A 27,401-nucleotide genomic window follows, 5' to 3' on the forward strand; every position below is an offset into this window, starting at 1 on the left:
ATCGCCACGCAAGCTCGCGACGTGCGCCTGCCACACACCGAACAAACCTTTTCAGCAATTTCCAAAAAAACGAGCCTGCTCGCCTCCGTCTCTTACCTGCTCTCCAGAGCCTGCTGCCTTCTGTGCTTTTCTCTCGGCACCGCTGCAGCGCACACAACTCCTGCAGCGGGAGGGGGGGAGAAAGTTCCCGCGCTCCGCCGCAGGGAAGGCTCGCTCCGAGCGCACACGTCCTGTCGATGCCAGTCCAACAAGTGCTCCGCGTTAGCAGCGTCGGGGCTCCGGCGTGTCGCACCTCACCTCACCTCACCTCACCTCGCACTGCCCCCTCCTTGAATGTCTGGCGCTGGGCATGCCCCGCTCTCCTCCGCCTTATCTTATCGCGTGTGAGCACCGACAATGGCCACAATGCCGGGGAATGGCACCTGTAAAGTGTTAATTGGGGCACAGGAACAGCCCGTCTCGTCTCGGGGGGGCCGGCTTCAGAGACAATACAGCAAACACAGCGGGGCGGGGGAAGAAGACGACACGACACATGCAGGTACAATCAGCTCCGGCGGGAACGAGTCATTTGTCGGTCTTTTCAAGTGCCGAGGGCCGAGCAATCCTTCACTTGTATCGTTTCTCCCCGTCTGATCTTGGAAGCTAAGCAGGGTCGGGCCTGGTTAGTTCTTGGATGAGAGACCGCCTGGGAATACCAGGTGCTGTAAGCCTTTGCTCTCCCGGCCAGCAGGGGTCGCCGATGGTTTGCGGAATCTTGTAGTTAAAGCGACTTTACCTTCTAGCTGCCTCGAAATTGTCTTTTGCAGCGACAAACACCCGGTGTCGGTGGCGAATTACGAATGACACTTGTCTCCTCGGGTACTGTAAAGCGCTTTGAGCGTTAATATACCAAATTCACTAATAATAATAATGAATTGTGAATAATGATACCAGTTCTGGGAGATTACCAAAAAAATGTGTAAAAAGCTCAGTTAAAGGTTCAGATATATATCCAAGACTGGACAAACACCCAAGTTTGCCCAGTAAAGAGTTTTACACCTAGCTATAAAAACAGTATTACAGTAAAATAAAAAGTATTACAAATAAAAATTGGGAAACAGTGAGCTTAAAGAAGCAAGAACTGCACAGTGGACTAGTAGTTCCTCATTTACAATATCACGTAATTTGCATTGCCCTGTTACCACACAGGCCTTGCTTGTCAACAAAGACCAATGAGATGCATTCCAGGGATCAATGGAATCTGACTGACTGAAATACCTGAACCTACTTGGTCTTGAACAGGGCAGACTACAAGGAGCCCAGACGCTAGTATTCAAAATCCTCAAAGACAGATCATGAGAAAGTCTACTGGATACACTTCATCAAAATCAAAAGACAAGCTCGAATTTGTAAACTTTTTGCTCCGCACTCAAATTCATCAGGTGCTGACCATTTGGCAACAGGCCATGACTGTAATTCAGACAGTAGAGGTGACTGTTCACTTTCCTGCTTCCCTTCTGGTCTCAGCTACCTTTTCAAATCTCCTACAGGTGATTAACCTACTAACACTTAGCTGTTCACTTCTACTTCGTAACCCTGCATAAAAGTACATGCTTATGCTTACAAAATAATGTTTTTTTTTATCCTGCAGGTACAGTGCCTTGCGAAAGTATTCGGCCCCCTTGAACTTATCAACCTTTTGACACATTTCAGGCTTCAAACATAAAGATATAAATTTTTTATTTTATGTGAAGAATCACCAACAAGTGGGACACAATTGTGAAGTGGAACGAAATCTATTGGATTTTTGAAACTTTTTTAACTAATAAAAAAATGAAAAGTGGGGCGTGCAAAATTATTCGGCCCCTTTACTTTCAGTGCAGCAAACTCACTCCAGAAGTTCAGCGAGGATCTCTGAATGATCCAATGTTGTCCTAAATGACTGATGGTGATAAATAGAATCCACCTGTGTGTAATCAAGTCTCTGTATAAATGCACCTGCTCTGTGATAGTCTCAAGGTTCTGTTGAAAGCGCAGAGAGCATCATGAAGACCAAGGAACACACCAGGCAGGTCCGTAATACTGTTGTGGAGCAGTTTAAAGCCGGATTTGGATACAAAAAGATTTCCCAAGCTTCAAACATCCCAAGGAGCACTGTGCAAGCGATCATCTTGAAATGGAAGGAGTATCAGACCACTGCAAATCTACCAAGACCTGGCCGTCCCTCTAAACTTTCAGCTCAGACAAGGAGAAGACTGATCAGAGATGCAGCCAAGAGGCCCATGATCACTCTGGATGAACTGCAGAGAACTACAGCTGAGGTGGGAGAGTCTGTCCATAGGACAACAATCAGTCTTACACTGCACAAATCTGGCCTTTATGGAAGAGTGGCAAGAAGAAAGCCATTTCTCAAAGATATCCATAAAAAGTCTCGTCTAAAGTTTGCCACAAGCCACCTGGGAGACACCCCAAACATGTGGAAGAAGGTGCTCTGGTCAGATGAAACCAAAATCGAACTTTTTGGCCACAGTGCAAAACGATATGTTTGGCGTAAAAGCAACACAGCTCATCACCCTCAACACACCATCCCCACTGTCAAACATGGTGGTGGCAGCATCATGGTTTGGGCCTGCTTTTCTTCAGCAGGGACAGGGAAGATGGTTAAAATTGAGGGGAAGATGGATGCAGCCAAATACAGGACCATTCTGGATGAAAACCTGTTGGAGTCTGCAAAAGACCTGAAACTGGGACGGAGATTTATCTTCCAACAAGACAATGATCCCAAACATACAGCAAAATCTACAAAGGAATGGTTCACAAATAAACGTATCCAGGTGTTTGAATGGCCAAGTCAAAGTCCAGACCTGAATCCAATCGAGAATCTGTGGAAAGAGCTGAAAACTGCTGTTCACAAACGCTCTCCATCCAACCTCACTGAGCTCGAGCTGTTTTGCAAGGAAGAATGGGCAAGAATTTCAGTCTCTCGATGTGCAAAACTGATAGAGACATACCCCAAGCGACTTGCAGCTGTAATCGCAGCAAAAGGTGGCTCTACAAAGTATTAACGCAAGGGGGCCGAATAATTTTGCACGCCCCACTTTTCATTTTTTTTATTAGTTAAAAAAGTTTCAAAAATCCAATAGATTTCGTTCCACTTCACAATTGTGTCCCACTTGTTGGTGATTCTTCACATAAAATAAAAAATTTATATCTTTATGTTTGAAGCCTGAAATGTGGCAAAAGGTTGAAAAGTTCAAGGGGGCCGAATACTTTCGCAAGGCACTGTATTTGTATCCTTTTCCAGCACTCATTTACAGCAATGGTCCATGTGTACAAATCCCCCCCAAAATATTTTATCACATCATCACAACACTATTAAATTCAGTGTGCTCGTCTACTCATTAGGCATTGTTTTAGATCATCTTTGAGATAATGCTACAAGACAGAGTATGAATGAATAAAATAGAAGTAAGTATATAAAAAGAACACCAGGACCTGACAACACCTTGCCTTGCAAACAGATTGTCAAAGGTAATGATTGTACACTGAGAGGGTCGATACCATGATCACATAGCTGAAGGAGAAGTGTCTTTTCTATATCGTTGTTGACAACAAGCCGTAGTATTTTTCCCCAGAGCTTTAGGAAATGAAAGGTGTTGGAAGTCATAGGGATGCAGGGTGCTTTGAGCTCCTGCATTGTCTTTTTATGAACAACATGCAGTTCAGCAGACAAATACAGCAAAGAGAGCTGGGGTATGAACCACAGTTTCCAAAATTTATCAGTGCTCTCCCAGTCTAGGAGTGATAGATGGCCTGTCTTTCAATAGTGCTCCATATATTCGTTTGTGAATGTATTATGATGTCTCTATGTTGTAAATACCTGTAAAGGTCTGTAGATCTTATATTGATTATATATGATTTGGCAACACTGATTTGGTCATTGGTCATGCCAATAAAACGTCTTGAATTGAATTGAGGGCAGGTGACTGTGTGTTGACTGGGGAACCATTAACCTGCGGCTAATCAATGTGTATTGTCCTACTGACGTGGGAGGAAGGGTGGAGCTACTCAAGGCACTCTCCCCCCTATTGTTATGTAGCACAGACGTGATAGTGGGAGGGGATTTTAATTGTATCTTAAAGCACACAGACAGGCAGTCTAGCTCTCCGATAAAATTGGATTCCAGCTCACTGGCCCTGCAAAACTTAGTTCAAGACTTTAAACTCTCAGACACATATAGATGGATATATCCTACAACAGCAGGATATACATGGTCAGGGAGGAATTGCAGCTCCAGAATTGACTATTGCTTTGTCTCAGAGAGAGTGAAAGTTGTTGTGAGGGATGTCTGTCTGTACTCAGAGGACTGCTCCCTCCCTCTGTGCATTTAAAGAATGGGATTTACAGCGGAACAAGAGAAATTGTTGCTATGTAACTGTTACCGTGTAAAAACTTAATGAAATGTGATCACATATACTGTTTTAAGTACGTATATTAATTGAAAGCTTTCTATTTTGTGATTCCTTGTATTTTTTGTGAAAAGAAAATAAACTTATTAAAAATCAAAATCGGTTAACCCAGGGCGAGGCTCGGCCATTGCACTCCGGCTGTGCTGACCCCTGCGAATTCCCCAAATGTGAGAATCTCGACTGCATAATTTCTGGTAGTGGGGGACTGCGTTCGCGCTCTCCCCTGATGTGCTTGGTCCAAGAACAGATGCGGCAGTGCGGGCGGCTTTGCCGTCTGCTGGGGAGCTGTGCTGGGTGCCGATGAAGCGGCTTCAGCGATGGGGGTGACTACAGAAGCGCCCTGAGGTTTTTCGCGAGCACCGGCAGACAACGTGGTCCTCGTTTTCATGCCCGCTGCAGACATAACGCTATGCTTTCTAGTTCTTAACTCGCTTCTTCCCTTTTTTTCTGCTCACTCGGAATCCATCCCTGCTCATTTTGTGCGAGAATCTATGCTCTGTTGGATACAAAGGGCCTTGGATGGTTTTGAAGAATGTATTCGTCTTCTTTTAGACCAGCAGCTTCTAGAGTAGTGAATAGTCCTTACCCAGCAGAGCGTACTAGAAGAAAAATACACAAGGAATCCCTGAGACCTAGAAATGAATGATCCTGCAGACACGTTCTGAATATTTGCCCCTTTCGTCTCTTTCTCTATCACTTTGTTTCTAGATTTCCTTTTCTGCCTTTGGAAGCACGGTATGAATGCTACAGCGGAACGTGAACGGATCTCTCCTCGGACCAGGTAACATGGGGTTCACATAGTGCTGCTAATGTGGTTTTGACGGCGGCATAATTCACCCACTCAAACCCACAGTGATTCAGATGTTTTAATGGTCTATTTAAAACAAAATAGTTTGAATAGTCTGGGAAAGCAGTGAGTCTATTACTGTTTTATGTGATAGTCCTCTAATGATATGACTTCAGCTTTGGCATTCACGTGTACCCTGTGTGCTATTCACCCGTTTTAATTCCGGGTACATTCAGCACATTGGGAGAGAGAGGCTCCCAGGGCCGAAAGCTACTGGGCTGTAATTGTTGTTTTCTTGGCCCATCTAGTGGTCACCAGCGGTAACGCAGGAAGAAAAGTAAATTTTCTCCGCTGTCACACTGTCTTAGAGCAATCCGTGTCTTGTGAGAAATGTAACACATAATTAGTTTATGTGTGTCCATTTCAGATGTTGGTTGTTGAAAATAACTCCGTTACCATACAGTTAATCCTCTTATTTCTTATTGGTTTACAATTAATTTAGTTTGATCACCCTTTTTATGAAAGATGCCACATTAGTGCCTGGCAATGGGTATATCTGATTGTCTTGTGTGAGTGTTAGAAGAAAAGTCAACATCGACACCCTGATTGAAGGAGCTCATATTCAGGGTGCAAGGGGTGGTCATGGCAGTCAGTGATTATAATGGCCTCTTGCACTATCTGGCTAACGTAGATGTTTGTCAGCTGTAGACGTTGTGCACCAATAATTTTGCTGGCTACCTTCACATTCCTGCTCAGTCTGTTTTTATTGCATGAATTAAGGCTACCAAACCAGGCTACCGCAGTGAATGGTAGGACACAGTCAATAAAGGTTCTGTAGAATAAGGTCAGTGTTGTACTGCACACATTAAACGAGCAGAGTTTTCTCGGGAAGAACTATCGCTGTTGGCTCTTCCTACATGTGGCATCCATGTTTTCCTCAAAGGTTAGTTTGTAATCAACAACAGTGCCAAGATATTTGTAACTGTTGACAATTTCTTGCTCCTCAATGACTGTTGGTTTTGCTTCCTCGAATTATAATCGTCGGTCATGTCTGTGTTTTCTGATGCCCTTAAGTTGAAGGAAGGAATTTTTACACCAATGAACGAAATCACCCACCAGGGTCTCTGATCAGGGTCTACGCAAACATCATGACGTGTCCGTCTTCGGCGGGGGCTTCTCCAGCCGTCTGTGAACAGAATGTCCAGGATGGGGGACAGCAAAAAGGGTATGGCTGTGACTTTTCTGAACAAACAATCCAGGCGTAACTCTCCACTTTCTTTGAGGAAAATGTGCTAAGCATCAGTGTCTCTTGTGCAACTGAGAAAAATCAAGCAAAATACCAGAAGTCCATTCAAAGAGAAAAGTAATTTTTATTTACATGGAAACTAAATAACAGTATTTGAGATCCCCAAATGGTTTCATAACAGCTTTTATGGAAATGAACTTGCATTTACAAAATAAGAACAAGCTTTGAATAAATAGAATATCCAGTCCTTTAAATATGATTCGGTTTATACAGAGGAAGTAGCAATATCTTCTATTTGTGCATTTTCTCTTTTCATTTTATTCGTTATAAAAGAAGGATTTTTTTTGTTCTTTTCAGAAAGTGTTTTTTAATCAAAAATAAACCATTGTAATCACAGCAACGTGAAGCCTGAGATTAAGGTTAAAATCTGAACAGGATCACTATTCGGCAACATCATGTTACATTACAGACCCATTATCTAGGAAATCATGCCTCAGAGTTCATTTCAAATTCCAGTGCTGGTTAATCAAGCATGTTACATCCGTTGATTCCAGTTCTTTATTCTCGCATACTTGCTCATATACATTCATTTCTTCCAGATGCATTCGCACTGTGATGCAAACAGAGCTTTGCAGCAAAAACATGGCTCACCGGAGGACTGGAATCTGTGGACCGGATCGGAGCAGTGTGGAATGGCTGCTAAGTGTGAAGCTCTGGGCCTGGTGCTCTCATGCTCGTCATGCAGTTTGTCCACAGCGTCAAGGCTGTGAAGGGTCTGAGTGACATGAGAGCAGAGGACGGGAGCTGTTTAGGGTTATCTGCTTCCGTTCTCCCTCTGTTTTGATAAAGCTTTCCGCGCCACAGGAAGCCACACTGCCACTTGTGTCCTTGCTGTTGGAAGAAGTTCGTGCCATTTCTTTTGTCCAGCCCCTTTCCTCTTATTTCCGCACTGAATCTCTGTCTTTTCCAGCGGTGTGGTGTGCACACACCGGAAACTACTTTGACGGCCACCACAGTTACATTAAAGTAAATATCGGGAAGCCTTCCTGGGACCAGCAGTTCCACCTGGATTCACTGGGAAATGTATAAGCCTCGCCCGAGAGCCAGGGGGCTTGGTAGCTGCCTACCAGGAGGGCAGTTTTGCCTGTACACGCGCTTCCCAGCCAGACTCATGCAGCTCAGCTCAACAGGAAGTCCCAGAGAAAGGTGGAGACAGGCGAGAGCTTTGGCGACCAACAGCATCCGGTGTGATACACAAAGGGGAGTTGTCACAAAGGACGTGGAATACTGTGGGGATCTATTCGGATACTTCCAGTTGAAGTTATTAGTCTAGCAAAGTCTCTTTTTCATTAGATCCTCTATCTACTCCTCATACACACCGCTGACGTTCCCTGTAATTTCATTCAGCCAATTACTAGTCTGTGCTAGACGAACGTGTGCCAGCAATGCTTCATCTTCTGCTTCATCTGGATATATTACACTTCAGTATGTTACAGTTCTGTGGCTTGAGGCACCAGACGTACCCGAAGGGACTGTGCACCAGGGCACTACATCCCTAACTCTGGTGTTTAAGACCACTGAAGAGGCAAGCAAGGTGTTGCCGTACGTGTACCCACCATGGCTGGGGCGAAGGTTGACCACAAAGCAGAACGAGGCAGTTTGAATAATTCGCCTCAAGAACAGGTGCCGAGTTTACATTTCAGCTGTAAAACTGGAAGTGCACTGAGAGAATCCACTTGCGGTTTTTTACAGTGCTAATTTGATCTTTAATCAGACACTTGTGTTCAAATAATCGATTTGGAAGCAAATTAATACAATTCTGACTACTCTCTCACCTGGGTTAATATTCATTTCTGATTTGAGTCCCTTTGTGCTTCAATGAAACCACATCCCTTCAATCAAAACCACTGCTTTTCTGCTGAAGGGCCAAATAACCTAATCTACACAGACAGCTCAGTAAGTCCGATTCAGTATCACTCTGTACTAGTGTTTTTTTAAAGTAACTCAACTGCAGTGTTAACAACAAGAGTCCAGTTCTCAGTTTCTCTCCACCCCACACAGAAGTTGGTTTTGTAAATCTCGCACTTTTGGAACAACATCAGATTAGTTTATAAGCACCAAAACCTTACACACCTACACACACAAATACACCACATCTTCAATGTGTATGTCAAAAGCCAGAAACTGTTCAATTCATTAAAAAAAACTCATAGGATCCTCATTAAGATCTAGGAAGAAGAAGAGGCAAAAAAGCAGAGCTGTCCAACAGTGCTGGAGGATTACGAAAGAAGTGGTACTTGGATCAGTTTATGTGCCAAAAAAAGTTTCCAGTAGGTGGCGCTGACGTTTCTCATTTCTAGCTGCACTGACAGAAGAAACGAGTGTGCACTTTCAACAAGGGTCTTAAGCTTTTATTAAAATGTATCACTCACTGACTTTATCATTGTAATTATTTGCTAAATAAGAAGTATTAAAGATTTCCTTTTATGATTTCAAAGGTGCACATCATTCAAGTTATGGTTACCAACATGGGCCTCGGGAGAAGTGTCACCTGGTGAGATCACTGTCAGATGACAGTGTCACTCGTCCAGTTAATTCATTGAACCATTTTCTGACTTTGAAAGCGTGGCTTTAAACCAGCAAACCCTGGATCCCAAAGGCCAATAGCCCTGAAGGTTTGACAGGTACTTTGAAACACCTGTCTGTCACATTAGAAACGCACTGCTATTGCTACACTGTGAGCTGACACTGTTTACCTTAATCTGTTCTCCAGGTACAAAATGGCCAGCATGGGAAATGGCTAATGAAAAAAGTGTGCTTCTTATCTTCTGCAATTTGGTTTGGCCCTAAATTGGTGAGGATTTTGCTGAGTTTGTCATATCTAACTATAGACAATCCTAGACGCTCAGTCCAGAAAGCAGACAGTCATGCTGCTCTTCATGTTGATGAATCCAAAGAGAACAGAAACCAGCCGGTAGAACACATGGCAAGACAGTCCTACATGTTACCTTCACACCCCCAAAAAACATATTTCTGATAACATTTCTGTACAAATGTTTTTATCTCTCAATAAATCTCCCAGTTATAAAATAACGCAGTTGTGACTGAAATCTGAACCGAAGTCGAGTTGTAACTGAACCTATATTATAAGATTACAGAAATTTAATTTGACTAATTTTCTTTTGTTTCGAGTTTATCAAGGTGTATACTGATTAAATCAGTAAATAACAACAACTTTCCACAAAAGTGTTGATATTGCCAGGGATTGGGGAAATAAAGGACCTAACACTATGAAATGATTTTGACCTTCAGAAACCTTCATCCCATCCCAGTGACTCTGACAAGAGTGCCTTTCAGACACCTGCCAGTATTTAGATGCTCTGGGGGGCTTCCGACTTATAAAACACCAAACAGTGGGGGAAACAACGAAGGTGCCCGGAGATGAGCATTGTGGGTAAGGGGCTTACCCATTGTGTTTAATGTCCTGCAATCAGTGTCTTCAATAATGCATTTTAATGACTCTCTGTGGTCATTAAAAATCCCAGGGTGTTTCTCGAAAAGAGTAGGGGTGTAACCCCGGCGTCCTGACCAAATTTCCCATTGGCCCTTACCAATCATGGCCTCCTAACAATCCCCATCTCTGAATTGGCTTCATTACTCTGCTCTCCTCCCCACTGATAGCTGGTGTGTGGTGAGCGTTCTGGCGCACTATGGCTGCCGTCGCATCATCCAGGTGGGGCTGCACATTGGTGGTGGTGGAGGGGAGTCCCCATTACCTGTAAAGCGCTTTGAGCAATTATTATTATTATTATTTATGGATTATACAGCTGGGAAAAGAATAGGCAGCAGCTTCACGCTACCGCTACTATTCTATAACACCACAAGGTGGCGCCATTGTGTAAGGAGCTACGAGAAATCTCGGCGAATGCTAGGTTAGAGTTCCTGAATAATAACATGGACGAATGTAATTTCATTTCATTACTTTTCCGTCTATTGAATCTCACAGAAGAGCATGGGGCAAACAGATGTAGGCGAATGGTTCGCTTCATCGCTTCATTGTCTGTGTCTGAACCTGTGCTTCGATTTTTTTTCCTAGTTTTGTTTTCCCCCGTCTGTACCTGGGCAGCTGGAGCTCAGTGGTCTGCGCAGTCTGCCCTGGTGTGCCTCTCAGTTCTCTGAACCAGGGTGCGGTGGAAGGCGGAGACAGCGCGCTTTGACATCGGTATGGCCGAGCGTGCTGATGTAAGACTCGTTCTCAACGCAGGCTCTGGCCCGAGAGGGCAGGAATGGAAAACAGAACATGTGCGACAAACAACAAGCTGGCCTGGCGCTAGTGCTGCAACAATGCGACTCCAGCACTTCTGTGAACTGGCTTCTTTTTGAGGGCTGTTTAAAATGCTTCCATTGCTTAAATGTGGGTTATATGTACTTCTAAGAGGATACGAACTTCAGCGTGAGGGATTTTGTGTTTTAAAGCAGAAACTCCGTCCACCAGCAGAGTTCAGACCCCTGTCTCAGACCTTGTCGTTCAAATCCAGGTCCACTGGGATTATCCCGAAGGCAAAATTAAAAGTGCAGACTGAAGTCAGGCGTCGGATGTACAGCAACACAAAACTGTGCACACATTCATTGCCATGTCTTAACATCTTGCTTGCTTGTTGTTGCTCTTCGGAAACAGGGACGTCATTGACCTCTACCCTGCTGCATCATGGGAAGCAGAACACTGAAGGCATTAAAACTATGTAAACCATCATGTGTATACTGGATTAATCAGTGATGCAGCAAAGTGATTTTGTCTTCTTTTTTTAAAAAAAAACATTTTATATCTTTCTTTCTAAATGATTCGAGCCCTGTTAGCGTTGCAAATCCTTGCACTAAAAGTCAGCACTAAGAGAACACGAGCAGCGTGTCCCGAGAGAAATCAGAAGCTGTGTTGCACTTGCAGTCCCTCCTGGGTGCTGGTTTCCTTTATAGCAGCTTGTCACTAAAACTAAAAAAACGTCTGTACAAATCAGCCCTCTGTTTCGCCAACCATCTAAGCAGGTTTCCTCTCCGTGCCTTTAATTCCTTCATTTTTATTGTTATTATACGCATTATTAACTGTAGCATTGTATTATTCTTATAGTTATAATTTCTGTTCTAGTTTCTATTATTGTTACTGGCGTGTGGGCACTGCTGTAGTCCCTTCCTGCTCGCCCCGGTCGGTCTGCACACGGCGGCCGTCAGATCCCGGCCTTGTCGCTGTAGAAGGGCGTGACGTGGAACATGTAGCAGTGCGTGCACACCCTCACCGGCTTCATCTGCCCATAGCGTGGCAGGGGCGCCGAGTGCGACGAGCAGCGGGAGCAGAAGATCTGCAATCACACACAGGGAGATGCTTCGTTACTCAACGGCACACGTTTCAACACTGAAGGAATGTGCAATGCCTGTAACAAGTGAAGTTAAGGACATGGTGTCAGGCCACCAGCAACTTTTTGCAAAACAACACTAGAGCTCAAACTATGTGCTTTTCATACCAGGCTGATATAGCCAATGGTGTTTCATGCTTGGCACACTCCTGCTTGCTGGACAGGCAGCAGGCCTCTCTGTCTCTCCTGTGTGCTGGGCCAGCAGCAGGCCTCTCTGTCTCTCCTGTGTGCTGGGCCAGCAGCAGGCCTCTCTGTTGTTCCTGTGTGCTGGGCCAGCAGCAGGCCTCTCTGTCTCTCCTGTGTGCTGGGCCAGCAGCAGGCCTCTCTGTCTCTCCTGTGTGCTGGGCCAGCAGCAGGCCTCTCTGTCTCTCCTGTGTGCTGGGCCAGCAGCAGGCCTCTCTGTCTCTCCTGTGTGCTGGACAGGCAGCAGGCCTCTCTGTTGTTCCTGTGTGCTGGGCCTGCAGCAGGCCTCTCTGTCTCTCCTGTGTGCTGGGCCAGCAGCAGGCCTCTCTGTCTCTCCTGTGTGCTGGGCCAGCAGCAGGCCTCTCTGTCTCTCCTGTGTGCTGGGCCAGCAGCAGGCCTCTCTGTCTCTCCTGTGTGCTGGGCCAGCAGCAGGCCTCTCTGTCTCTCCTGTGTGCTGGGCCAGCAGCAGGCCTCTCTGTCTCACCCACTCAACCCCATGGTACTTTCCCAGTACTGGTTTTCTCCTTGCCACTGCTTGGCTCTTTCAGTTCTATTCCAGCTCTGATCCTAACCAGCCACCGATCTGTGGTTGTTAACATAGGAGGGAACATTCGCTCTAAACCATCTGAGAAAGGAAGCCTTGCATATGTGCTTTGTTTGGGGTAAACTAAGTCCATAACAGACATGAAAGCACACCTTGGGAAAACACCCTCCCCTGGGGTGATTCATCTTTGTCTTTTCTGTTTTATTTGAGTCCATTCATCAAATATTTACTATTAACAGGGCTGCTTTCTCCACTGGAAACCACCATGATCTGATTCTCATGCATATTCAGATTAATTTCCACATGGACACGGCCTCCGGCGGCGATGTTTGACCTTGATAAACCTCTATGATTAGAGTTGCAAGATAAAGAGGCATAGATGGTGTGGGATGTCTTTCCATGCGCAATACAGCTCCATTTCATGACAAAGGTATAGCAGAGGCAGGTGGAAGTCCTGCAGCACTGCATGGATACCACAAACGGGACTTGTGACCAGCCATGCCGTGAACCGTGCCCCTGAACGGACTTGCCGCTGGAGGCAAGCGGGGGCGTGTCTGTGTGGTGCTGTGTACCTTGCCGCAGCTCCGGCAGTGGTGCTTCCTGCGGATGACGGTGAAGGGAGCCTTGCAGGCCGTGCAGTAGCTGCAGGCCTCGTCGGGAACCCAGTCCGGGGGATCTGAGGGGGAGGGAAGCCACAGGGTCAGACGTGGGACCGGGCGGCCGCAGAGACGAGAGAGCGATCGCAGCAGCCCTTGCGCATCAAGACACGTGTCTTTATTTTTTCTCCAAGGGCTGTGAGAGTCCCAGCCATGCATTTAGACGGGACACTCTGGCTTCATTCAGGAAACAGCTGGTTGAAATCCTGGGGTCAAAAAGCTATTAACTGCCAAATGGCCAGATGGGATGAATAGGTTCCTCTCGTTTGTAACCTTTCCTGTGCTCTTAATGCCAATTAGATGAGATCCCATTGAAGCATTTGTCACAGGAATCAGACAACGACAAACTTGTATAGAATATATACATGTATACGAATTAGGGAACATTAATGTTTTATTTACTAAAGATAGCTATACTCCACTGACAAGCCCTCACATGGGCAAAACAGCTGTCCATAGCTGCTGACGTTGCCTCTAATACAGCAAAATAACATTCTGCTTCAACAGTACTGCTTTGAAGTGTTGTGAAATGGCCATAGCTAACTAATGTTCATATTGTCATAGTTCATAGTAATTACTATCTTCTTGTTTAGAAACAGAAAATAGGAGAAAGCTGCATTAACTAACATTATACTGCCTTTCTTTCACACCTGCAAGGCTTTATACAAGAGTTTCGGAAGTGGGTTCTAGTAGGGTCTAGCACTGCTGCAGTGGGTTCCAGTAGGGTCTAGCACTGCTGCAGTGGGTTCTAGTAGGGTCTAGCACTGCTGCAGTGGGTTCTAGTAGGGTCTAACACTGCTGCAGTAGGTTCTAGTAGGGTCTAACACTGCTGCAGTGGGTTCTAGTAGGGTCTAGCACTGCTGCAGTGGGTTCCAGTAGGGTCTAGCACTGCTGCAGTGGGTTCTAGTAGGGTCTAGCACTGCTGCAGTGGGTTCTAGTAGGGTCTAGCACTGCTGCAGTGGGTTCTAGTAGGGTCTAGCACTGCTGCAGTGGGTTCTAGTAGGGTCTAGCACTGCTGCAGTGGGTTCTAGTAGGGTCTAACACTGCTGCAGTGGGTTCTAGTAGGGTCTAGCACTGCTGCAGTGGGTTCCAGTAGGGTCTAGCACTGCTGCAGTGGGTTCTAGTAGGGTCTAGCACTGCTGCAGTGGGTTCTAGTAGGGTCTAACACTGCTGCAGTGGGTTCTAGTAGGGTCTAACACTGCTGCAGTGGGTTCTAGTAGGGTCTAACACTGCTGCAGTGGGTTCCAGTAGGGTCTAGCACTGCTGCAGTGGGTTACAGTAGGGTCTAACACTGCTGCAGTGGGTTCTAGTAGGGTCTAACACTGCTGCAGTGGGTTCTAGTAGGGTCTAGCACTGCTGCAGTGGGTTCCAGTAGGGTCTAACACTGCTGCAGTGGGTTCTAGTAGGGTCTAGCACTGCTGCAGTGGGTTCCAGTAGGGTCTAGCACTGCTGCAGTGGGTTCTAGTAGGGTCTAGCACTGCTGCAGTGGGTTCTAGTAGGGTCTAACACTGCTGCAGTGGGTTCTAGTAGGGTCTAACACTGCTGCAGTGGGTTCTAGTAGGGTCTAGCACTGCTGCAGTGGGTTCCAGTAGGGTCTAACACTGCTGCAGTGGGTTACAGTAGGGTCTAACACTGCTGCAGTGGGTTCTAGTAGGGTCTAACACTGCTGCAGTGGGTTCTAGTAGGGTCTAGCACTGCTGCAGTGGGTTCCAGTAGGGTCTAACACTGCTGCAGTGGGTTCCAGTAGGGTCTAACACTGCTGCAGTGGGTTCCAGTAGGGTCTAACACTGCTGCAGTGGGTTCTAGTAGGGTCTAGCACTGCTGCAGTGGGTTCTAGTAGGGTCTAGCACTGCTGCAGCAGGTTCTTGATTAAACACCTATTGCTCTGTTATCAAAGCACCTCACCTTCAAACTGGCCGTCCCGGGCCTTGGCAGCCAGCTCCGAAGAGGAGACAGTCTCCTGACACAGCGCGCAGTCCTCCAGCGCCGCACTGCGCCGGCCCTGCCCTGCTGGAGACACACCGCAACATGAAGGTGAGTCACTACACGATGCTCTTCTTTCTGGGTCAGAAACGCTTTCTGTTGGAGCTGCTACATCAGACAGCTCAGGCACAGACGACGTGTGCAAGAGTGGATCTCCAGGAGCTAACAAACACAGGGATCTGTGATCTTACAAGAGTCCGTGGCTTCACACACCCAAACATGAGAAGAACAGATGATTTTCCTTGGAGCCTTAGAGATTTAGTGCTCCAAAATTCAGAGGACAGGAAACAGAGGTAATGGTTAAATACAGAATATGTCTGGCCCACCGTCTTGCCAGATGAAACCACTTTCCCCCCCTTCCCCCTGGAAGAACAAGCACTCTACCTTTCCTCTGCTTATCCCTGTCGTCTGCCTCAGGCTTGGTAGCCATGACTTCAAACAGTGTCTTCAAGATACTGCGGAGGTCGCTGGCGTAGTTCGTCTGCAGCTGATCGGCAACGCCTGGCGTATAAAAAGGTAGATAACTCCATAAGCACAGGGTTAAAAACATGAAAAAAGTACCAATGACAGGGGCAATTTGGCACATCCAATCTGTTTGGTAGTTGGTAGCAAATTGATCTGAGGACTTGAAAGAATTTCTTAAAAGAAAACTGGGTATCGGCTTCAACCAACATGACTGGATAGCCTGTTCCAAACTCCCACAACCTTTTCTGTAAAGAAGTGTCTCATGTTCTTGGTTTTAAATATTTTTTTAATGAAAGGCAAGTGCACATCAGTTACCAGGGAGGGAAAGTGATGGCTGTCAACACACGGCAATAATTTTTTGGCAATAGTAATACTAACCAGTTACCCCATTTTCTGCAACAGGTAGACTTAATGAAGACTCACCATTCAATAATTACAGCAGGGAGAGCAAGTGATATTCTTCCTGAGAATGGTGGATAAAGATGTATTGACCATATCCCAGAAGGATAACTATTGGACATCTGTACACCATTGGAAAAAATATCCCCAATACTAGATCACACTAAAGGTAGCCAATAATCTGCTTAAAAACAACTCTGAGGTGTTAAGTGAAAATAATGAACACACTGAAAAAGATCAGGTGACGATCGGGGTCTTTAGAGACAAATCAACCATTTCTAAAATGTACCGGAAAAATACACTTTTGATGAATTGTGGGTGATTTCATTAAACAACGGCATTTACAGATCCCCTGAAACAAAAAATCTGCAGCCTTTCAGAACAAGAGTATCCTTCGCAGAATGCAGCCTGCTTAACTGAGCAGTAACAAACAAGCGTTTGCAATCTCTAGAAAGGAGCGATTCAGGATGACCTATAAAAATTAGTGGGTTGGGGCTCTCCAAAACCGAGGCTGGGGACTCCAAATCTAAAACTAGCACCAGCTCAGTTTTAAAATCAAAAGTAGAGACACGTACAATAAATCCATTTTGATTGCAATCTGACTGATTCATATGCAAGGTGAGTGTTCGGGATGCATGCAGAGCCCCAGAAATCAAAGGCTTTGCATGAGAGCGTCCTCCACTCTGAGCAGGCAGAGCTTCAACACTCTTTCATCTGTCATTACAGCACTGCTGACCTACTTTCTTCCAGACAGTCATTAAGAAAGCCACCGAGAACTCCCCGCTGCAGCTGCCCAGACTAACGCACGCGCGCGGCCGGCTGCCACTCCCACAGCCCGGAGAGAGCTTACAAGCGGGAGCAGGCTCCAACGGGCCATCTAGCCTGTTTGCTAGTTAGTTCACTGATCCGGGGATCCTGAAAGAAGCCAGGGTGTCAACTCCAACAGCACCTGCTGGGCAGCCTCATTCCCTCTATCCTCTGGATGAAGAAGGGCCTCCTGTTCTTGGTTTTAAAATTTGCTGCCAGGTAGTTTCCACTTGTGTCTTCTGGTTTGTGTTTCACTGCTGATTGTAAAGAATTTTACATCATTGACTTTGTCAGTGGCTTTGAGGATCCCCCTCACAGTCTTCTACAATCCTGAGTTAATATGACTGCTGCCTAAATCCTGTGTTTAAGTCTAGCTGTGGTCTCAGTTACTTTATTAAACCCTTAATTGAGCTTTAATTAATTTAATTAAAACTGCATGGTTTAATTACAGAAAGAAAGCTAACTGGAAAGCCTAACTCTGTAAGTAATGAGGACAATTGAGCTCAGAAAAAAAATAAAAGTGTAACCTCAGGACTGAGTTCGGCAACTTGTGGACTAAATCAATCCCATCTATGGTCCTGGAGGAAGACTGTGTCTTCACAGGCTCAATATTTCCAGTGTTTTTATGTGGAAAATATTTATTCATTTGGTTTCAGCTCTTAAAAGGTGAAACGCACACACGTGCACTACGCCCTGGTCTGGATGCCAGCCCATTGCAGGACACACACAGAGTGACATCGGCTGGGCCAGCCTACATGCCTTTGGAAGGTGGCAGGAAACCAGAGCACACAGAGAAACGCAGGGAGGACATGCAAACTCCACACAGAACGCTCTCCAACTGAGAGTCCAATCCCAGACCCAAGAGCAGTGAGGCCCTGTATCAAGTTAAAAGCATCATGCCGAGCAAGCGCCGGTGATCGGTCCCACACAGCACACCTCACGGCACTGTTCCCAGCGGGCGGCTAATTACTTCATCTAAGTATTAGTTCCAATTTTCTTTAAATACTCTCTCTGGTCCTTCACTCAGAGCTCTGTCTCTAGCTGAGCTACTGTGCGAATGCTGCTTCTGAGCTTCCTTACACCAGTTTTCTTTTTTCCCCTCTATGGTTTTGCGCTTACTTATTTACTGTCTGTTCAGTGCTTTCTCTGGCCTTTGCAACTACCGCTCTGCAGCCCTGAGAGCTGGGTTGCTTTTATGTCTTTCTTTTTCTCGTTGGCTGCCCTTTCCCCTCTTGCCGCGGTGTTCCCCACCTCGCTGGCGCCTGAGACCTGCTTGTGAGCTCCCAGTCAGACGCTGCTCTTTTTTCACCTCGCCGCGTCGTGACCAAATCTGGATCTTGCTAAAACTTGATTGTAATGGATGTGCTCAACACAGAAGCCCGATAATGTTCTCAAAGGCAGGCTGTCACAACGTGAAACATGTAGGACACAAACAAGTTACTAAAGTTTAGGGAACAGGCACCGCAGGCCCAAACGTGCAAAACAGAGCCAGGCTGTCAACGTCTGGAGCGCCGATGTGAGAACGCTGTCCGGCAGACATCTTGCACCAGGCCTGCGCAGGCTGTTACTGCCCCGCCTGCCCCCCCCCCCGGGGCCCCGCCCTACCCGAGATGCAGACGAAGAGGCGGTGGATGAGGTCGCTGCTGCTGTGGAAGCGGGAGCGGATCTTGTCGCGGGAGGCCATCTTGGCGGCCTGCAGGGCCTGCTGGATCTCCTGGTGGTCCAGGTCCTCAGAGGTGCAGGAGCTGGCGGTCAGGCTGCTGACGGGGCTGCTCAACACACAGCACAGGACAGGGTCAGCACCGCACCACGGCACCCCTCGGCCCGCCGGCCGCCCCTTCCCAACTCGGGGGGCTCGGAAGGGTCCCTCCTCCCCAGGACAGCGGGACAGAAGGGAAGCTCTGTGGTGCAGAAGGCTGGCACAGTTATGGAAGAATGTCTGCTTGAACTTTCAAAGTTAACATTTCAATAACAAAGCTATTCTAGCGCAAACCTAAATATAGCTGTATGCAAAAGACAGGGTCAGATTGCATGTTTCACTGAATCTCTCTGGACCTAGCCAAGAGTAATAGGTTTAATTCACTACAGAGAATACCCTAAACTGCCACAAATACTTCTAAATCACTTTTAAAGCCTTCAGAAAAAGTTGTAATACATTTCTTTTCTGCTGTTGATAACATCTTTGTGAATTCTGCACTGTTTCACCTCTCATTTACTGTAATCCAGCATTGATTTCTTCAACCACACATTCAAATGCTCTCTCATTAAACACTAAAAATACTTTGTTCAAGGACTGAGTTCATTTCGGCGTTCTAGCTAAATTGATTTCAGATGATCCTAACAATACACTTGCAACAAAATTCACAATCCATTCAAACACATTTCCTCGACAGACAATGGAGTTAGCTAACTACCTGCACTAAAGCACTGGTAAGTTTCCTTGAAATGCACACAAGACTGATGCAAATGACTAAATACTCCGTCTCCCTTGCACTGAGGAATTGTGCTGCACTGGACTCCCACCGCACGGGCATTGCAGGATATCAGCCCTCAGCTGTAGCCAACAGTGTAGGACAAACACTAAACAACACAACAAAGGGAGGAACCCCGAATGTGAAGAAAACAGAGAAAGTGACAGAAGAACTACAATAGTGAACCACTCTGCCATTCTCAGATTTCCTTCAAACAGGAGCTTTAAGACAATCAAGGAATAAGCCTTGATTATCAACTTTTAATGACAACTGGTAATATTAAAAACACGCAAATCAACAAACATTTTAAGGAACTGTGTGCAGTGCATTATTTAAATTTGGATGGCGTCTTTTCCCAGCCATTTTGGAAAAATAGGTATCAAATCTGCTGAACTGCAGCTGAACGTGCTGTAGGTGGTGGAGACAATGCAGTATAGGTCCCTGTTACGCGATCTCAGCAACACTGACTCTGAGTGATGTACCAATCAGAATCGGCAACAGGGATGCTGCACTGCAACAGGACTGAAAGAAATATCTGCTGATCCTGTTGCCATGTGACCATGGCCATGCATTTTTGCTGAGCTCCATACAACAACCTGAGTTGTTATGCCTTCGACAGTAAGCACGATGAGGAGATTGTGTCTCACTGCTTCAATGCATCGACAATGGATGCAGTCTCTAATGACAGGGGGTAGGATTCAGGAACAAACAGAACAAAGCATGGTGCAGAGTATGAGGCACGATCATTTTTGTTTTATCGCTCCGGTTTAGAAGGAAGCAATAATTTTTCAGTTTCATAAGTCCTTTCCCAAACTCTGTACTCATCTTATGGTTGCTTCACCAAAGCCTTAGGTCCTGTGCAGTCCTGCAGTGCTTGACCAGTGATGGAGGCCGTACAGGCTATCCTGGCAGGCTTCAGCTGTTCACTAGTGATGTGACTGTGAGACAAACCACCCTGAAAGGCTTTCATGGGCCTGCTGAAATTCCTGTTAACATCCAGCTGTGAGCAAGGGAAATAGCACTGGCTTGCAACCTGTGGATTCTCTCTATTCGTAACGGGGCTCCGTGCACTGAGAAACCTACAGAAGTCACTCTTCTTTTAAAAATCGAGACAGCACACAATTCTGCTATGGCAGAGAACCGTGAGGAGGGCTTGTCAGCTGTCCAGGGAGTGCTGCTGTGTGTGCTTGGCGCTCAAAGCCCGTGGGCGACCGGGGTTGAACGCTGGCAGGGGCAGAGCACGGCTGCACTCGTCACATTCGCTTTGAATAACGTTTGGGAGAAAAACATTTTAATTAAATTAAACGGATTTTAATGAACAGCACCATTATCTAAGACATTTTAAAGGTGCTCTTCCCTGCAGAGATCTAATATTTTGTTTATTGCTTAATATATTTTAACATCAAACAGCAACCCAGAAAAAAATACCACTTGCATGAATAGTATGCATCTCATACCATTCACAATGCAGCTCTCACTGTCTCATTATAGAAATCTGTTCAACTAACAATAGGAAAATAAAGGCTTTCTACAAATCCTACTTGTATATATACGAGAAACACACACAGATTAGTCATAAAGGATGCTGAACAACACTGACACCAACCCCTAAGTATTATATAAAAAAAATAATAATAACAACAACAACAACAACAATAATAATGTAACGCAACGGGGGCTCAGGCGGGCGCCCTTGCCGCATTAGGTCGGCCCCATCCCAACTGAGGCTCGAACCCGGGACTTCCGCGTCTCTCTGCAGCGACCTAGCCCCGTGAGCCAAAGAGAGATCTCTCTACAGCCCAGTAGCTGTGGTCCTGCTATCACAGGGAAGGGCGGTGACGTCACCCGCTCTGGTACGCCGGCTCTTACACAGCGCCCTGTCGGCCGTAAGCGTTACAATAATTTTATTGGATTAAAAAAGATGTATTCACAAGCCTGCTTGTCTACAATGTCACAGGGCCACTTCACGTCACGGGAACATTTGTTGCCTCATTCTGAATCGCAGAACACGATGCTGCGCATATCTGTAAATTGTGTCTATTTTGTGGTGTAAATTGGAGGCTTTCCAAGTTACTGTGTACATTTTTCTTTTACTGTGGTTTGCAAAACCCTCATCAATGCTGATTCTTTCTAACCCTGAAATATGAAAATAGCGTTGAAGTTTCCCTTATGCCATATACCATAAGCCATATCCTTCAGCTAATACAATAATAAAAAGCACAGAAAAGACAGTAAAACAAAGTGAAATGTGTGCTCGATTTTGAATGTGCTTTTTGTGTGCTCGATGTCAGAGGAGAGACCGAGAGGGGTTACTTGACGAAACTGCACTGACTGGAAAGAAATGCTGCTCCGAAGCACCGAACTCATTCCTAACCACTGTGACAGCTGATGCTCAGGGGACTATGAACAAGAAGTGTGAACCTGCTGCTCCCAGCAGCTCCAGTAGTTCAGGGAATAAATGGCTTTTCCACATTTTCCGTCTGCACTGATTCGATGCGCCTGAAGGTTTCACCCGTCCAGGGACTCCTTTGTGCTCTGGATGTAAAGCTCCCTGCTTTTGCGAGACTCAGGAGAAAGAGGCCTGCGCAGGGAACTGCTATCAGGTTGCTGGACCACTAGACTCAAGAACAGCTTCTATCCCACTGCAGCGCGCATCCTCAACAGCTAACTGCAGGGCCTTAATAAACATCTGCACTCTGCACCTTTTATATAGTCTACCCCTTTTTTTTTGGTCTCACTACTACATATTTATTTTTCCACAACATATTTATTGTTCCTGTCGTCTACATTGTGTGGTGTTGTCTGCTGTACTGCTGTACTGTGTGTGTCCAGAGAGATCAGTGTGATTAAGAATTCCGATGTACGTGTACATAACGCAATAAACTAAACTACTACTGCTGATCCTGACGGCAGTCTTGCCGAGAGTGAACTGAGAGATGGCACTGAAAGATGCCTGATTTGTCTGCCCCACTAACAGCTCCATTAGAACCCGAGGTAACCTGGTAAAGACAAAAATTCAGTCTGACTGACTACATCACCACTTCAAACCCCGGCCACAACCTTTCCACTCTGAGCCTCTGCTTTGCTTTGCAGGTGCATTATCACTATTGCAAGCAATTCAAAACTGCAAATGTCTGGCAAGTGCCATTTGATGTAGAGAAGGGCAGAGTGCAGACAGCAAAAAAACAAATAAATCTATGAATGTGAGCTTACAAGAAAGACACTTTCATTTTCTAGAGCTCTTGTACTCAGTCCTGGTGCCAGAATGCCCTGTGTCTGCACTACTGCTATTTAGTGCCTGTAACTTGCCTGTGACCTTTTAGGACTCTGTATGTTCTATCCTCAACTTGGTTATTAAGAATTTGCTCCTTGATTTCTAACAAAACAGTCTTCATATATTCCCTTCTGCTTAAGTCCAGTTGCTTGCATTTCAGGCAGTCCTGAAACCCACCAATTAGCAAACAGTTAATCCCAATTGCAAATCTCATTCAGCTTTTTAGGAGCTGAAAGCACATTAAAAAGTTACATTGAACAGAAAAATCTGAAATAAATCAGCCTCTGACTATGAGCTTGGCTGGAACGAGAAACAGAAATCAGAGGGGTCACGCAGGACCAGGACTGAGCTCTGCTGGAGTATTCCTGATCCCGGGGCCTGAGTGCATAAAGAAGACTAAACAAGCAAGCAGGTGGATTAGAGGCAGCGATGAGCACTGGCGATGTGTTGGAAAAGAAACCAGTAGACATGGGGATACTCCAGACCCCTGGCTTCAGATGGCTTCTTCCACTGCTCACAGGGCTCTCAGGTCACATGGTGACTCTTTAGTTATTAATAGCTAAATAGTAATTAAATAGCTCAATGCATTAATTATATATAATAAATCACTAAGTAACAATAGCTAAGTTCTATCAGATGGCAATGCCATCCACAACATTTATAAAAGCTTCAGCACAAAGTGTGTAGTTAAATACGACCCAGGGTCAGTGATTTGGGAGAAGATATTACATAAACAAATAGACTCGATTTCAGCACAGTGGCTGAGCACGTTGGCACAAAAGATATATCTGAAATGTAAAAGATTATTTAAAAACACATGGACATAAGCTAAAAAAAAACAGAACATACAATTGATCTCAAGGCCTATTCCTGTCAAGGGTCCGAGCAGCAGGGGCAGTAGATTGTACTCGAAGAACTGGTGTACGGCCAAGAGCTTTTAGCAAAGATGGTCTGTTTGTAAACAGGAGAGGATCTGCTTCACCTCAATCTTAATGCCCCAGAACAAGAGGATTAGCAAACACTGTATAAAACTGGGGTGGCACAGTGGCGCAGTGGCTCGAATTACTGCCTTGCAGTGCTGGGGCCCTGGAATCGATTCCGGAGCTGGGGTGCTGTCTGTGTGGAGTTTGTATGTTCTCCCTGTGTTTGCATGGCTTATAAGAGGACAACTGGTCAGGTGACTGTTTAATGAGCAGGAAGCAGAAGCTCCCTGTTTTAGTCAGTGGATGTCTGAAGGGCAGAGTCTCTCTGTGTCCCCTTCACGGCAGACTGAAGGATCTGTGAGGTATTGTGAAACTAATCTGGGTTTAAACATGTGGAGGTCTTTAAGAAGATTCTTGGGGGGGGGATAAGAATTGTTTGATTGAGGCTGGTACGCAGTTTATCTGCTCAGCTGTGATAGAGAGAAACTTCAAGCAGAAGTTAGTAGCTCAAAAAGAAGATCAGTCTTCTGTTTTAGTGTACTTTCATTTTATTTTTATTTCCTGCACTATAAATACAAAGCACTGGCATTTTTTAAACTTACAGCTGTGTATTTGGGATCTTTTAAAGATCCTGTTACAACACTCCCAACAGACTGTCACAATACAGAGTGCTGAATTCAAAATAAGGGATGCTAAAATTGTAAGATGCTAACAATGTACTAACAAGGCCTCCCTTGAAATAGAGTGTGTAATTTTGGTCATTACCAAAAAGAATATTGTTAAAAGGATACCGCTGCTCTGGAATCAGTCCAGAAATAAGCAGCCAGATGTTTTCTGGGACTTAAAGGAATCTCCTATACTGACGGGCTGAAGATACTGAACTTTCTTAGTTAACAGCACCAGCACCAGTAGTGTTAATAGGCAGTTTCTCTACATTGTGACACTTGATTGAATTTAATCTCTGTTGAGAAGGGCTGTATGGGATTGGAACACAGTGAGCATCGGCATCACACCCCCGGAGGGGTATCAGGAGTGTAAAATTTCCCCAAAACAAAGGACTGCTGATCTCTCTTGTTTACATGCAAATTCATGAGCTGCAAATTTTGGCACACCTTCCTGTATGGAAAATGTGCTACTCTGTAGAAATCTGCTCCCATCTGCTGTCACATACAGATATGAAATTTCCTATCACCATTTGAATTAGAGTGGCCATATAAATGTGTACTTTTGAATACTCTTGAACGTATAATAGCGTGTGCATAATAAGACTTAATTTGAAGCGTCCACTAAACTAGCAGCAGATTAAGTGTGAAATCAATGCTTTTTTTTCACTTTCTGCTGAGCTCTGCTCTTCCACAGGCCTGTAATGATCCTCAAAGGACTTTAATCAATAGCCTCATTTAAAACACATCTTGACCAAAATGCTATATTAAAACATTCACTTAAGCTGTATTTCAATTTTCCAGGACAGCTGCAATGGGAGGGCTATGAGAATGACCCTGCTCAGTAACTGGAAGCTATCCTTAGTGATTTATTCCAGTTTCACTGCAGCTATTGTGAAAGGATCAAAAAGGGAAATCTGTGGATGCTGGAAAACACCAGAAGCTATCTACTGTACATGTACACTGAGGAATAAGGTACAGAAAAGACATAACAACCAAAGAAAGATGACAAATGAGAGGAGGTCCCATATGATAGATACTAGTTCACCAATTTAAGGATTCTCTCCAGCTGTTTCTTGAAAGAAGCCAAGGTATTGTCTTTAGCAACATGACTGGGTGGCTTGTTCCAGTCTCCCACAACTCTTTGGGCAAAGAGAGTATGGAATCCTGTTTTAAAGGATACATTTTCCTTTTCTACCACTAAAATGTGCCCGAAACACTTCCGCTTACCCCCAGGAAAGAAAGAGGTACAGACTTCTATGGATTAACGTGAAAGAGTTTTTAAAGCAAGTTCTATACACATAAGCTAGGAAGAATTATCCGTTTGCATTAAGGATCATCTGTGTACACCAAAAAGAGATTTCAACTGGTACTGATGCAGTCGTGCAAGTGTTTTCACCAGGACTGCGCTGTGCTGAGAATGGTGATATTCCCATTACCCCGCTCTTAATGGTGTCTTTCAGGGACCTTACACTTCCCATCTGACTGTTCTCAGTTAAACATTGGGCGCATTTTGATCACACCAATTCAACATAAACAACAAAAAAGTTGTGTTTGTCCAGCCAGGTGCGTTTTTGCAAACTCCATTGTATGTCCTGAAAGACTGAGCTAGTTGTACCCCTTCGGTAGATGGAGGACATGAACAGACAGGCAGAGACCACTGACATTGTTCTCTGCTGGGCCTGGGGTCTGCTTCCCGTAAGAGAGAAGACTTAATCTCACCGAAAAATTCCCAAAATTAGCAAAACTTAAAAATGTAACTGAAGTAATTCAAATCGCGTCCACTGCAAGGAAGTTATTTATGCGATTTCTCAAAAGGGGTGCAGAGCATAAAGGAAGCGTTCCTCTTAGTGGCCGATCCAGAAGCCATTGTCCATATGAAGAAATAACATTCAAAAGCCCCATACAGCGTGTCAGATTGCTGTCAGCTCCAAACTCATGTACACACACAGATAACCTCCTCTTTCTTGCCAGCACTCCTGGCAGGATGGAGCTAGTGTGCAATTAAAGCATGATTCAGCCAAGCTGGGCTGGGAAGAAGTTTGCTGACACTTCACCTCCTGAGTAATCAAGGATATGATCTAAGCTAACTGCACCTGTAAGGACAGGTAAATGTTGGAGATTGTAAGTGACAACACTGAGGCAAGGTAAGGGGGCTGCTTGAATGCACAGGTATGTGCATTTTTTCATTTTTTATTCAACTTAATATGATCTTCATGCAAAGTCAGCTGAGAACAACTTCTCACTTTCAATAACTACTAAAAAATCTTATTATATGGCATTGAAAATGTTCATTTACAAAGCATGTTACAATATAATTGTATAACACACTAGTAAGACCTCATTTAGAATATTGTGGTAATTTAGTAACATATAAAAGATAGATATTGCTGGTCTGAAATCAGACCAGAGAAGAGCAAACATACATTTTGAGGCTTTTGTCCTACACTAACAGGCTCAAGGAACCGAACCTTTTTAGTCTTGAACAGAGAAGACTGTGAGGCGATCTGATGCAAACATTCAAAGTTTTCAAAGGCATCAACAAAAACATCCCAGCAGACTTCTTCAGAGTGAACAGTGAAACACAAATCAGAAGACAAATGGAAGAGCACTACAGCCAAGGACTGGAGACCCTTCCTGAGCTCAAAGGGTTGTGGGAGTGTGGAACAAGCAAGCCAGCCATGTTATTAAACCCAGTTCCCTGGCTTCTTTCAAGGTGAGATCCTCTGATCAATTAGATACTAACAACCTAATGGGCGACGTAGGCCCAAAAAGTATATTGTCCTGTTTTTTCCAAACTGTTTGATTGTCAGGTATTTTTTAGATATTTATATAAACCTAAAATTCCCCCTTCCAGAAATCCTGTTGCATCTCTGCCCTAGGCTCCTAGACAGCGAAAGCATCACTACAACAGCTCATAATTTTCAGACATGCCCAGTTAGAGCCCCTTAGCCACATGTTGCCCACGTACTGGTACCACACCTTCAGTGATCTCATTCTAGATTAGCACTGCTGTCTCTCAGAATCCCGTTCGTGACCCAATGCAACATTAATCACCTCTGACATAAATTCCCAAAAGCAATCATTTTTATCCTTATGCCCTCGTGCATCAGTACTATCTGATAGGAGGGTTTTCTATCTGCGC

The 27,401-nt window shown here is 45.1% G+C and overlaps 1 protein-coding gene and 1 pseudogene across 3 annotated transcripts in view; one reads left to right on the plus strand and one right to left on the minus strand.

Annotated features, from left to right (window-relative positions):
• Positions 1–4,527: 4,527 nt before the first annotated feature.
• Positions 4,528–4,674, plus strand: LOC148678827 (U1 spliceosomal RNA; annotated as a pseudogene).
• Positions 4,675–6,581: 1,907 nt separating this feature from the next.
• zfyve28 (zinc finger, FYVE domain containing 28) overlaps positions 6,582–27,401 on the minus strand; it is a 162,495-nt gene continuing 141,675 nt past the window's right edge. For 2 of the 3 annotated variants that reach the window (XM_088638106.1, XM_088638089.1), the window contains 5 exons: positions 18,532–18,695; positions 15,640–15,756; positions 15,178–15,282; positions 13,189–13,292; positions 6,582–11,835 (listed from right to left, as the gene is read on the minus strand). In XM_088638106.1, coding sequence (XP_088494232.1) covers positions 11,704–11,835; positions 13,189–13,292; positions 15,178–15,282; positions 15,640–15,756; positions 18,532–18,695 — 622 coding nt within the window. In that variant the 3' untranslated portion in view covers positions 6,582–11,703. The remainder of the gene's footprint in view (positions 11,836–13,188; positions 13,293–15,177; positions 15,283–15,639; positions 15,757–18,531; positions 18,696–27,401) is intronic. The other variant, XM_088638097.1, reaches the window with a different exon arrangement.

Source organism: Lepisosteus platostomus, chromosome 1 (genome assembly GCF_059453375.1).
Source record: "Lepisosteus platostomus isolate fLepPlt1 chromosome 1, fLepPlt1.hap1, whole genome shotgun sequence".
Lineage (NCBI taxonomy): Eukaryota > Metazoa > Chordata > Actinopteri > Semionotiformes > Lepisosteidae > Lepisosteus > Lepisosteus platostomus.